At 34.2% G+C, this 14,211-nt stretch overlaps 1 protein-coding gene across 1 annotated transcript in view; it reads left to right on the plus strand.

Annotated features, from left to right (window-relative positions):
* LOC103267481 (neuron navigator 3-like) overlaps positions 1 to 14,211 on the plus strand; it is a 120,235-nt gene that overhangs the window by 53,429 nt on the left and 52,595 nt on the right. Inside the window, exons 2-3 of the mRNA XM_021716064.1 lie at positions 11,600 to 11,672; positions 13,928 to 14,111. Of these exons, the coding sequence (XP_021571739.1) occupies positions 11,600 to 11,672; positions 13,928 to 14,111 (257 nt within the window). The remainder of the gene's footprint in view (positions 1 to 11,599; positions 11,673 to 13,927; positions 14,112 to 14,211) is intronic.

Consider the following 14,211-nt stretch of genomic DNA (forward strand, 5'->3'; position numbering starts at 1 on the left):
GCTATGAAGGGAATTATATATTTGAATGTCATAGGAATTAAATATAAATCACGTGACTTATATAGTATCACGGTCTAAGTAAGAAAAAGACAGTGTATTACTATAGTCTGAACAGTGCAATTCCTGCATCCACATGGGAGTAAATTGAAATTATATGCAGTCACTTTCTTGGAAAAACATAATTGAAGTTGTGGCTTCTAAGATTTGCTGCAAATTGGATTCACCTGGGGATTTGTAAACTGTACTGATAACTGGCTCCTATTCCACTAACTTTCTGATTTAACTGATGGGGGTGTAAATAGGGCATCTATGGGTTTAAGAGTTTCTCCAGTGATTCTTATGTGCAGTAGAGTTTAGAAACTCTGAGTTAAAAATTGGGGAAGCAAGTTTAATGGGATATGAATGATTCTTGGGAAAGTTAGCATAATGCTAAAAGCTAAAGAGGCTGTGATGTTATTTGATACCATTGTCACTAAAATTAAAACTGTTATCATAATCATAGTTTAATTCCTTTGTGAGATATTGAGTCCTTATTATGTACAGTTTGTTGTGTTGTGTATGTACAGTTTTTCTGACTCTGACATATATTACCTGCTGCTTGTGTCTTTTTTTTAATTGAAAGAGATAAGATGATTTTTATGGGCCTTCACAGTCTTAAAATTTTTTGGTTCCATTCATCTAAAAATAAAATAGTTACAAGCTTCCTCCTCACATCATTTCAATACTTTGGAATGTTGATATTTCTACATGTTTACTTGGCAGCTCAAAACTTGGCTAATCCTTTGACGCGTCTATTTTTTACTAGTTTGCCTATTACCAGCTGGTTTAGGTTTTGTACTGTCTTCAGCATCTTTTCTCCTGTAGAATAAAAAGTATTTTCTTGTCTGGTCTTACAAAAGCAAAAGCCCAGAAACTAAGCTTTGGAATATAGAGCAGGCCAAATGCTGTTAGGTCTTATACCTGATGCTATGTATTGTATGTTAATTCACCCAGTTAGTCAACAAAGATGCCTTAGGTATTAACTTTGTGTTCAGCATGGTACGAGGTACTGGAGATCGAAGGGCAAATGTGAGAGGAGAGATGTCAGGTCAGTTCCCATCAGACGAGATGAGTGCAAGTGTTAGAAAGGAGAAGTTTAGGGCACCTTAGAAATAAGACTACTTGCCAGGGTCAATAGTCAGTAGATACAGTGAATTGATTTTTAATAGTATTTTAAATTAGAGTTTATATATATCATAAATATAAATATATATATCATATATATATCATATAAATTACAAGATTTGACAATTAGGTTTGCAAACCATGTTAGGAAAAGTGCTACATAACTCATTGCTGGATATCACTATGGTCACCTAAGTAGCCCCTTTGGGAAGCTATGCACTGAAGCTAGCACCTAGTCCACTCGTCAAAGCAATTTTGGAACTCTTTTTCTGGAATAGCCATTAGAGCTGTCTTGTTAATTGTTGAGATCTCACAATTAAGTTCACGAACTTGCCACTGTGTGCTTATGTTGGCAGCACTGTACAAATAACTGTATTGGAACACCCTCTACTCACCTGATCTGGCCCCTGATAACTTTTCTTTACCCAAAGATAAAAGAAATATTGAAAGGAAGACATTTGATGACATTCAGGACATCACGGGTAATAAAATGACAGCTCTATTTATACACTATAATAATATTAAATATATATATTTGAGGAATTACTGTGAGATATGAGGAGTACTTTTAGTTAGTTCATTTATTTAATATAAAATCTAATATCCTTAGATATTAGTTCTCATCTTACTTGATTTGTCAACAGCTTTCAATAGTGCTCATCTTTCTTGTGGCCTTAAAATACTTTCTTCAGGTAGTTTTTTGTACCCCATACACTCGTGATTTTCCTTCAACTTTACTGGTGGTTTCTGCTCATCTCTTCTGTTGGTTTCTCCTCTTCTTTCCAGTTCTCAATGTTTGTTTTTCTTCTCTGTTATATCTATATACTTTTGGTGATTTAATATGGCCTCAAGACTTAAAATACCGTCTGTATGTATTTAAAGCCACAAACCTTTAAGTACCATAAATTTGAGGGATGTTCATCAAGTTTAGATTTTTACCCTTAAGCCTTTCAATTGAGCTCTGGACTGTATGTCCAACTTTCTAGTAAATATCTCCATTTGGATGTTTAATGGACTGACCAACATGACCGAAAATAAATTTTCTACATCCATTCATGTTCTTTTTCATCTCAGTTGATAGAGACTCTATATGCTCACAAACCAAATAGGAGGAGTGAAGAGAAAGAATGCTTAAGAAAAGACCAACTTTTGTCAAATAACCTAAAAATTTAGAAACAGTTAGTTAAATTGGTCAAATAACTGGTTGCTTATCAAAGAATGATTCCAATTTCAACTGGTCCTTTTTTCTTTAACATTTTTTGTGTCTAGATAAACCAAAGTGGACTGAGGAAAAAATGTAAATTTATTTTTCAGATACTAGATGTAGGGACATATTATTTATAAATTAATGTATGATTACAAAATCATAGTTTGAATCTTTTTTCTGTGTGGGTTAACTGATTTAGTCAAAAATTTGCAGATATCTTGCTTCTGAGGATGATTTTCTACTTTCTTATTAGCCATTGAATATAGCTGGCCCCTATTTCCCCTCCCTCTGCAAAAAAAGGCAATGTAGTCGTGACAATGCTCTGATCTTCTTTAGGGCAGTGTTTTTAAAATTGTGGATTATCACTTATTAATACATCCTGAAATCTGTCTAGTGGATTTTAACCAACATTTGCATAGATTGAATAGAAAACAGTGCAAGGTAACAGAATCCATTACGGTGACTTGAATTGAGTAAGGTTAAGTATCATTCCATGAAATTTTTGTTTCATTATGTTTATGTATATGTATATTGGGTTGTACTGCTTAACATGTTTCTTGCTATGGGTCACAGTCAATAATTTTAGAAAATGCTTTATTAAGGTACAGTTCATGAAGTCACTCTAATTAAAATTTGACTTGAAATAAAAGTGATTTGAATTTTGATACTGCATTGGATACCTGATTCAGATAATACTGAGGAAAAATAAAACTGACTTCAATTACTTGACTCTGACGGTAAAATCATTTAATCTGTTTGTAAGTTACCAAAAAAGATTAGAAGTTCTTAGTCTGAAGAACAATTGTGGTTTAATAGGGGAAAAAGTAATTAAAACAGTGTTTATAGTAGGCCTGTTTGAGAAATGTTTAAGGGCAACCTATTTTATTTAATTTTGTTTTAAAAAATTATTTATTTATTATAGAGTTGTTGGGTACAAGTGTGGATTTACTACACAGGTAGACTGCACATAGGCTTCTAGGTGGCCCTAAATCTCCTGGTAGTGAACCAGGTACCCTTTGTGCTGTCACATGCCCTCCATCCTCTTCCTTCCCTCTATCCCTCCCCTAACAGTGCACAGCGATTGCTGATCTCACCCTTGTGCTAACGAGAATAGTGATCAGGGCCCACTTATGGGTGAGGACATGCAGTATTTCATTCTTTTTTTCTGTGATGGTTTACGTAGTATGATGATCTCCAACTGCATCCAAGTTGTTGTGAAGACCATGATTTTGTTCTTCTTTATGGCTGCATAGTACTCCATCGTGTATATGTACCACATTTTCTTTATCCAATCCACTTTCAATGGGCAGCAGGGTTTGGTTCCATGTTTTTGCTGTTGTGAATAGTGCACCAATAAATATGCATGTGCAAGTATCTTTATGGTAGAGCAACTTATATTCCTTCAGATATATTCCCAAAAGAAGGATTACTGGATCATATGGAATATCAGTTTTTAGTTCTTGTAGGGATTAGCACACTGCTTTCCATAGAGGTTGAACTAGCCTAACATTCCCACTAACAGGCAGAAGTGTTCCCTTTTCTCCATACCCACGCCAGCACCTGATTTTTTGTTTTGTTTTGTTTTGACTTATTAATGACAGCCATCCTCACCAAAATTAGGTGGTATCTCATTGTAGTTTTGCATTTCTCTGATGAATGCTGGGCATGTTTTCATGTGTCTGTTGACTGCTTGTATTTCATCTTTAGAGAAGTGTCTGTTCATGTCTTTTGCCCACGTTTTAAATGGAGTTGTTAGGTTTTTTTTCCTTTCACTTTGTTTGAGTTCCTTGTAGATCCTGGATGTTAGCCTTTGTCAGATACATAATTTGCAAATTTTTTCCCATTCTGTGGGTTGTCTTTTTACCCTCATGTTGTTTTCTTTTGTTGTGCCAAAGCTTTTCAGCTTGATGAGGTACCACCTGTCTATTTAGCTTCTGAAGCATCCACTTTTGGGGAATTGGTCATATATTCATTGCCTACTCCAATGTCCAGAAGGATGTTCCTATGTTTTCCTATATTATTCTTATATTTTATAAGAATTCTTATATTTTTCATTAGGACCTTGATCAATTTTCAGCTGATTTTTGTATTTGGTGATATGTAGGGATCCAATTTCATTCTCCTACATGTGATTAGTCAGTTTTCCCAGCACCATTTGCTAAATATGGTCTCCTTTCCCCAAAGATTGTTATTGGTGGCTTTGTTGAGGATGAGCTAAGATACTGTGTTTTCACTTCCTGAATCTCTGTCCTGTTGCACTGGTCTGTGTTTCTATTTTTGTACCAATACCATGCCACCTTGTTTACTGAAGCTTTGTGATAAAATTTAAAGTCTGGAAGTATGATAACTTCTGCTTTATTTTCCTTTTGCTGGGAATTGTTTTGATAATTGGTGCTCTTTTATGTTTTCTTATGAATTTCTATATTGTCAATTCCATGTCTGTGAAAAAAAATGTTGGTAATTTGATGGATATTGCATTGAATCTGTAGATTGCCTTGAGTAGGATAGACATCTTGACAATACTGATTCTTCCAATTCATGAGCCTGGGATGTTTTTCCATTTGTTTGTGGTATCCTTGATTTATTTGAGCAGTGTTAGTAGTTCTTATTGTAAAAGTCTTTCACTTCTCTAGTTAAGTGGATGCCAAGGTATTTCTTTTTGTGTGTCTGTGGCTATTGTGAATAGAATTATGTTTTTATTTGATTCTCCACCTCCTTGTTGCAGGTATATAGAAATGCAACTGTCTTTTGCATGTTGATTTTGTAACTCAAGACTTACCAGAGTCATTTATAAGTGTTTGGAGGCTTTTGACAAACTCCCTAGGGTTTTCTAGGAATAGAATCATATTGTCTACAAAGAGAAATAGCTTAACTTCCTCTTCTTTTCCTATTTGAATACCCTTGATTTCCTCCTCTTGCCTAATTGCTCTGGCTAGGACTTCCAGCACTATGTTGAGTACAAAAGATGAGAGTGGGCATCCTTGTCTTGTTCTTGTTCTTAGGGTAAATGGTTCCAGATTCTTCCCATTGAGCAAAACATCAACTGTGGGTTTATCATAGATGGTGCTTATTGTTTTGAGGAATGTTACTTCTATGACTTGGTGCTTGAGTTTTTTTGTTTTTTTGTTTTTTTTTATAAAGAAGGGATGCTGGATTTTGTCAAATGTTTTTCTGCATCTAATTAGATAATCATGTGGGTTCCTGGTTTTACATCTGTTAATGTGCTGAATTAGATTTATGGTCTTGTGACTGTTAAACCAGCCCTGCATCCCAGGAATGAAGCCCTTGAGATGTGTTGTTGGATTCAATTTGTTGGAGTCTTGTTGAGAATTTTTGCATCTAAGTTCATCAAGGAGACTGGCCCATAATTCTCTTTCCTTGGTGGGTCTTTGCCATGTTTGGGTATTGGTATGGTAATTAGCTTCATAAAATGAGTTAGGGAAAATTCCCTCGTTCTCAACTGTCTGGAATATTTTCAGTAAGGTTGACATCAGTCTCTCCTTGAATGTCTTATAGAATTCAGCTTAGAAGTCATCTGGTCAAGGGTTTTTTTTTTTTAAAACAGGGAAGTTTCTTATGACTGAGTCAATTTCCTCTATTGCTTTTGGTCTGTTTAGGGTTTTAATTTCTTTTTGTTTCAAACTTGGGAGGTTGTATGATGTCAGAAAGTCCTTTATTTCCTTTAGATTTTCTAGTTTATCTGTATACAGATATTCATAGTAATCTCTAATAATCTTTTGAATTTCTTCAAGATCAGTTGTGACCTCATGTTTTTGCTTCTAATTGTGCTTATTTGGACTTTCTCTCTTTTATGGTCCATCTGGTTAGGGGTCCATCAATCTTATTTATCCTTTCAAAGAACCAAATTTTTGTCTGACTGATCCTTTCTGTGATATTCTTGTCTTCTATATCCTACAACTGTGACTTTATCTTAATGCTCTGAATTTTTCTGCTGAAATTAAGTTTTAGATGATCTAGCCTTTTCAGCTCCCTTAGTTGTGACATTATGGTGTTTATATGTGATCTTTCTATTTTCTTGATGTGCACGTGTAATGCTATGAATTTTCCTCTTAACACTGTTTTCATAGCATCCCAGAGATTCTGATTAGATGTGTCTTTGTTTTTGTTTGTTTCCACGAATCTTTTCATTTCTGTCTTGGTTTCTGTGTTGACTTAGGAGTTGTTGCAGCATGTTGTTTAGTGACCATATTTTTGTGTGTTCTGGGGGGATCTTGTTGGTGGCAATATTTATTTTATTTCACTGTGATCTGAGAAGATACAAGGTATTATTCTGACCTTCTGAAATTTGTTCACACTTGATTTATGTCTGAGAATCTGATTGATCTTGGAGTATGTTCCATGTACTCATGAATAAAATGTATACTCTGTAGTTGTTGGGTGGAGTATTCCGTAGATGTTTATTGAGTCCATTTGATCAAGTGTTGAATTAAAGTACTGAATCTTCTTGTTGGTTTTTTGCCTCTGATATATCTAGGTTTGTTAGCAGGGTATTGAGGTCTCCAACTTTGATTGTGTAAGTGTCAATGTCCTCCCTTAGTTTACTTAGTAGTTTTATAAAACTTTTGTTAATGTTTTGAGTGCAAATATGTTTAGGATGGATATTTTTTGACAATGGATTGAGCTTTTTATCATTATGTAGTGTCCTTCGGTGTCCATTTTAACTTTGATGGTTTGAAGTCTGCTTTGTCTGATATTGGAATAGCTAGCCCTACTCTTTTCTGTTTCCCATTTTCCTGAAAGGTCATTTTTCAGCTTTTAACTTTGAACCTATGGGTGTCCTTTACAATGACATGAGTTTCCTGGAGGCAGCAGAATGTTGGATCATGCTTCTTTATCCAGTTTGCCATTCTTTGCCTCTTCACTGGTACTTTCAGTCCATTTGTTTTCAAATTAATTATTGAAATGTGAGAGTTAATCACTGTCATAGGGCTCTTATGAGGTTGCTTTGCTTCCTTTTTACTTTTGTAATTATGTATCTGTGTATTGTCATTTTTGTAGATGATCTATATGCTCACTTAACTCTGTGCTTACCTGTACTTTTTTTCATGGGTATGACTTCTTTTTTTCTGTGTTCAACACCTTCTGAAGCATCTCCTGATGGACTGTTCTGGAGGCAGCATGTTCTCATATTGGCATCATATTGTACTGGCATTGCATTGGATTTCTGGGAAGAAATTTATTCTTCATCACTGATTAAACTTATCTTGGTGGGGTAGAAAATTCTTGGCTGAAATTACTTGTCTTTGAGATCATTACAAATGGGACTCCAGTCTCTTCTGGCCTGTAGTGTTTCTGAAGATAAGTCTTGAGCAATTCTGGTAGGTGGTCTGACCTTTCTCTCTTACTGCCTTTAAGATTTTTCCTTTCATGCTTACTTTGTGGAGACAGATTACTATGTGTCTTGGGGATGGTATCCTCTTGTCATAACTTTCAGGGGTTCTCTGAATCTTTTGCACTTGAATGGTCACCTCTCTAGTGAGATGTGAGAAGTTTTCTTGGATGACTTCATGGAATGCTTTTTCTATGTGTTCTCAGTTTCCCTTTCTGTTTCAGGGATACTGGTCAGGTGTAGATTTTGTTTTTTTACATAGTTCCACATCTTTCAGAGGCTTTGGTCATTCTTTCTGAGCTTTTTTCCTATGTTTTTGACAGATTGGATTCATTCCATATGTTGGTCTTCAAGCTCTGAAATTCTTTTTTCTGCCTGATTGATCCTACTTCCTAACTTCTAGGACTTAGTTTTTCATTTCCAGTATTTCAGAATGGTCCTTTTCGAAATTGGTCCATTTCACTTTTAATTCTTGTACATGTTTGGTGAATTTCACTTGTAGTTTCTTGTAGTTCTCTTTATTCATTTTAACCAACCAATCCCTGAGTTCTGTGACTGTCATATGGGACAGGTCATTCTGTGGGGCTTCCATTTTTTTGTGCACTGATAGTTGCTTTTTCCGGTGTTGTCTCTTTAAGATTCCAAAAATTTTCTGTGGACTTCCCCCCTCCCCCATCTGTGAAGAGCAACTCTTCCCTATCTTTCCTTTTTGGTTTTGTTACTCTGAAGTTTGTTAATGGCCCTTTCTGTTGTACAATGTAGAACACCCAATAAGAGAGAGAGGGCACTCACTTCTGCTCTGTGCTCTCCACCCTGAAAAATTTACCTCTGCTGCAGAGTTTTTCCTGTGGTTAGTCCAGTTGGTTTGGCTTTCAGATTTGTTGCAAGTTCTCTGCTGGGAACAGGTGGGGGATGGGCCCCTTGTCTGCTGGTTTATGGTTTGCAGCCCAGATACCTCCCTAGGAGGAATGACTTCAGGTGTCTTTCATGTTGCTCCCTCCCCATTAAAGTCCTTGCTCAGCATTTGATCGTTCTGATCTGGGTATGTGGTTGACCCCCACATATTGGTGGTGGGTGCCAGAAAAGTTTAATCTACAGGCAAACTTTCACAGCCTGGGAGCCAGCTCCTGGGCTCCAGTGGTGGAAGGTGCACTGGAAGCTGTCTGAACACAGGTTTGTTCCCCATTACATTTGGGCTCCGGTCATCTGCCTCTGTGCCCTGATTGGGACTCCTCCCTTGTGGGACCAATGACTTGCATGCAGCTGAGGGGAGAATTGATCCAGAGTGTGTCAAGTTCACTCACGCCCCTCTCATACACAGGACACATCTTCAATTTCTATCAGACAATCTATTTTAAAGAAACAGGGATGGTGACAAAATAATGTTTAGAATCTATTGAAATAAAATCATTGCTAACAAAGAATATTATTTTATCATTAAAAAGTCCACTCAAATTGTTTTAAAGTATACCTCTGTGAGAAGACTATGTAAATGACAATTAACAATGTCTCTCAAAGCCATTTCTTTTTATTGTAATTTTCTTTGCTGTGTAAAAAGTGTAGCATAGTATGTACTAACAAGTATGCCTGAATTTCTAGATAACCTGATATTAAGTAGGGAAAAATTACATTGTTGGAAAATTAATTGTGATCAATAAACAAACATTGCTGAATAAATAAAGTCTAATAAACTAGACTTTAATAGTCATATTGGAAACTATGTATTCAAGTACTTAATCTGTTGCTGGGCTACTATGCTGTTAATGGGGAACTGGATGAACATATCTTAAGTTGTTAATGCACATAATGACTGATATAAGGGAATAGTACAAAAGGTCGAATGCTCCTGATAAATAGATTTGAAAGTAATGAATGGTATATTTTAAAGATTTTTTTCTTCTATTAGGGCCCTTTTATTTTCCTTTTATAATTGCAGTGTATGCTAACAGAGATTTGTGTCTCCAACATCTAATCTAGGCAGTTTATTTTATATGCTGGTTAACTGGTAAACTAAAAATATTATGTAATGAATTTAATTATGAACTCTATGTGTTAACTTCTTCTGGATTTTTTGGTGAACTTGTCTGTTCATGTATAATAAATGTAACTAAAATTTAGTCAATAATATCCTGTCAACACTTTGTAGCAAATTACATGTTTGAGTCAGAAATCTTCTTCCTTTCTATAAAAGGCACATAATTGCTATAAAATTAATAACATCAGGACTGTTATTGCAATCATTTAAAATGTTTAATACTATTCTCTTTCTTAATATTAAGCTACAATAATTATTTGGCTTTTTTTATTTTAATGGACTTCAAAAAGATACATTTAAAAGAATAATTTGATTGAATATCATAGAATTTCCAATTTGCCTCAGTACTTGTTATCCCTTCTCCTTCTTTCTTTCCTTACATAATCTTATTTCTGTAGCAGAGTAAAACAAGAAGAAAGAAAATAATTGGATATGTATTTTAGCATTGTAGCTTCAGTGGATATTCAGATGCTGATGGTTAGGATAATATTCACTAGATCATGTTGTGGTCATCTTTAAGCAAAAAACATTCCTTTGGATATTATTACTTAAATTTAATTTATACACGAAATTACGTTTTAAAATGAATCAAAGTAGTTTGTGTACTTTGTATTCATTTTTTTCTTTTTATTTTCTTTGAGACATTTTGACCTTGTTATGAAGCTAAGCTAGGAAGGACACTGGAAGAATTTGTGTGTATTTATTCATAGCTTTTGATGAGAATTTAACACGATAGAAAATAATACCTTGTCAAGTTATTAACCTTAAATCTTTTATTTGCTTTTGAATTTCAAGATTTATATGGAATACCAAAAAACCCAGGGAGATGAATCACAAAGAAATGGAACTGTCTAGCTTTCTACACTCCTATTAAAAGTTGTAGCTGTATAATTGCTGCATAATGTCATAGCCAATGTTGAAATCACTCATTTAATTAATATAAATCAGTCATTTCACTTTTTGCTTCTCTTCCTAACTGGTTACAAGCTGGTAATCATATCGAAACCAACTATTTTAATACTGTGAACATCACCTTTTTAAAATAGCAAAGGAAACATATTTAATCAGAGAATTACTCCACTCTATAAATAAATACAATTTTTAAAATTAAGGTTTGCAACTGGGCATGGTGGCTCATGCCTGTAATCCCAACATTTTGGGAGATGGAGGCAAGAGGATCGCTTAAGCCCAGGGGTTTGAGACCAGCTAAGATCTAGCTGGCACGCACCTGTAGTTCCAGCTACTTGGAAGATTGAGGGGAAGGATCACCCGAGGTTGAGGCTACAGTGGTCATGAGCATGACACTGAGCTCCAGCCTGGGCGTTAGAGTGAGATCTCAACTCAAAATAATAATAATAATAATAATAATATTCTATGATTTGGGGTGAAAACATGCTTCACTTGTTACATAAACCCTTTCTCCATCTTATCTTTTGACATACTTAACAAGTGTTACTGGTTGAATCTCTATTGCCCACATCCTAACATTCTAAGACTCACACATGCAACAGGCTCATCCTGTATGTATGCTTTCACCAAGATTTATTTGAAAAGCACAAAATCCAGTTTTATGTTAAGTAGGTGGGTTGCTAATCTCCAAGAATGCCATTCTTTGTCAGGCCTTTATGAATTGTTTGAAAGTACCAAACTGGACAATGAAAGCTTTATATTCATCCTGCAATTAGCCAAAATAATTCTAGTTAAACCCTGGTAAAGACCTCTAGCATGCAATGAATGTAAAGTATTCATTCTTTATCTTTTTTTCCTTTGGTTTCATTTTAACTCATGTATTTACTAAGAAATAATCCTCTAAGTTGCTTTTTCACTGCTTTTCATATTGCAGATTGAAAATGTTGATGTCTGCCTTAGTTTTCTAGCAGCCCGAGGAGTAAATGTTCAAGGTCTATCTGCTGAAGGTAAGAACAAGAAGACTTGTATTGTCACAAGTGACATCAATGTTCATATGGTAAGGAATGTAGTGTTTCATACTGTATGAAATGTAATGTTGGACTATATAGCTCCTTCATACAATAAAGGAAACTGGTAACATTTCCAAAACAGTAGAAGCATTAACATGATTATTCATGTATGCTTTCATTATTTAAATATTTTTCATATTTTGCCAGAACTGTTCTTTTTATCAACAAGTATATGGGAGAGGGAGTGAATCAATGAAATATCTTTTATTTCTGGTTTGTAGTATTTAAAAATTCTTAAGTAGGTGGATTCATGATTATATAAGTGATGGATATAAACACAGGTAAAGTAGTATCATTAATGCTGAAATATTATTTTATCAATAACATTTCTGTAATATATTCAGTCTAGTAGTGATAGTCAAAATATTTGGTAAGTCTAAATAAGTATTAATTCTTAAATAATTAGCACTAACAGCATTAATAACTATTATATATAAGGTTTTAAATCATTAAGGGTTTGAAAGTTCATCATTCAAATTGAAAAGTAGCAAAGTAGGAAAAAACTGAACTAGTTTTCATCATTTTAAAAACTTTTTTCATATATAAAGCTAGCAAAAATTTGCAAAAGTTTGTCATATATAAGATAAAATTTTCTATGCTTAAGAACACTAAATGATATTTGCATTTCTTTTATATTAATGTACAATGATATATAATTAAATTACACATTTAATGTCCAAAAGATTAGGTTCACACCTAACTAGTAGTTTTGTTGCTTAGAATAACATTTATATAAAATTCCCAAAGAAAATATATTGCCTTCTAAGTGGTTAAAGGCAGGCTAGACATGCTGTCATTCTTTCAATTTTATGTATTTTCCTTCTCACTTGACAGTCTTTATTAACATGAGCCTATTGCTATATTCAACTTTTAAAAATATGTAAGTACTCGGGATGATTTTCTAAATTGAGCATGCATAATAATAAAACAAGAAAAATATTAAAACCTTTAAAATATCATTCAAGTTTATAGGCGAGAATGAACTGTTTCTCACTGTAGCTTTAGATTAGTCAATCAAGCCAACCCTTCAATATGAGGGAAATTGTGAGAAAAGTCTGTGAGAAAAATAGCACACCTCAGAGGTTCACTTTATATGAATGATTTCACTGCATAGTTTAGGTTACATAATAAACTATCAGAGAACAAGAAATCTAAATAGTTTGTTAATTTTTCTAAACTCCCAAGGGGGACACAAAACCTTGATCTCAGAGGAGGGTGTATTTTATTACCAACAGCAAGTTTTATTTAAAATATGATTGCAAGTTGTGTAGCTTTCTTGCAAGCTTTACTTCCTTCTCTTTTCTTAATTTTTAATTTGTAACTACAGGTGAAAAAGTTACATACATGTAGTCTGCTTGTGAATTTAATATTTTTAATTCAATATTTTAAAAACTTACACAGGAGCTCCATCAGTTAGAACAAAGATTTCCCTTTGATTCATTTATGTTATCTAATGTCATGTAAGTTGATCTTTATTATTTTTTAAATAATAGCATACATTAAAAATTAATGAATTGATCATTAAAATTGATATGACTCTGCTTTTTGGAAGCTATATAATTACATGCATATATATCTTTTGATATGTGTATATATATATATATATATTTAGAAACTATTTGCATTTATATATGCATAAATAAATTGGGGGTGAGTGATTTAGAAGGAATATTTATTGCTATAAATCCAGTTGGTACTATGAAGTGCACACACAACATCAATATTTATATAAATGCAGGAAAACCAACATTTAAGTGGCTTACTTTCTCCAGTTCATAGCCACAGCTATGAACTGTTGGTTCATAGCTGTTGGTAACAGCTGTGTATATTTGTGAAGAAAGCAGCATGCTAAATCAAATGATTAGCCCAAGAGAGAGAACCCAGTCATTACCAAGAAGAAGCCAACTTGAGAAAAATTGTAGTTCAGAGTCAGCAAAGAATATATCTTTTGAGTGAGCTTTGTTTTCTACCCTCTACCCTCCATCGGTTTGTTCTCTCTCTGAAATTCTAAACTATTTGGAAATGTCATCATGTTTCAGAAATTCAGATTTGTTTGAATCTGTGACTAAGGGAAACAAGTTATATCTCTATCTTCATAAATTTAATTTTAGAGAATTATCTCTAGAATTTCAACTTTTAACAAGAACATCCCATTTATATGATAATTCTTTTGTATTTTCCATTTGACACAGAAATAAGAAATGGAAACTTAAAAGCCATTCTAGGATTGTTTTTCAGTTTGTCTCGCTACAAGCAGCAACAGCACCATCAGCAGCAGTACTATCAGTCCTTGGTGGAACTCCAGCAGCGAGTCACTCACGCTCCTCCTCAGCAGGAAGCTGGTCAGGCCAAAACCCAGCAAGATATGCAGTCCAGGTAAGGAAGGGAAGCATGGAATGTGTTTAAACCCAATTTATCTAAATACACCATGTTTTGAACAAGTTATTGTTTATGAGTTTCAAAAACATACTTCTAT

This window comes from Carlito syrichta, unplaced genomic scaffold (genome assembly GCF_000164805.1).
Source record: "Carlito syrichta isolate Samal-C Ts95f unplaced genomic scaffold, Tarsius_syrichta-2.0.1 Scaffold308147, whole genome shotgun sequence".
Lineage (NCBI taxonomy): Eukaryota > Metazoa > Chordata > Mammalia > Primates > Tarsiidae > Carlito > Carlito syrichta.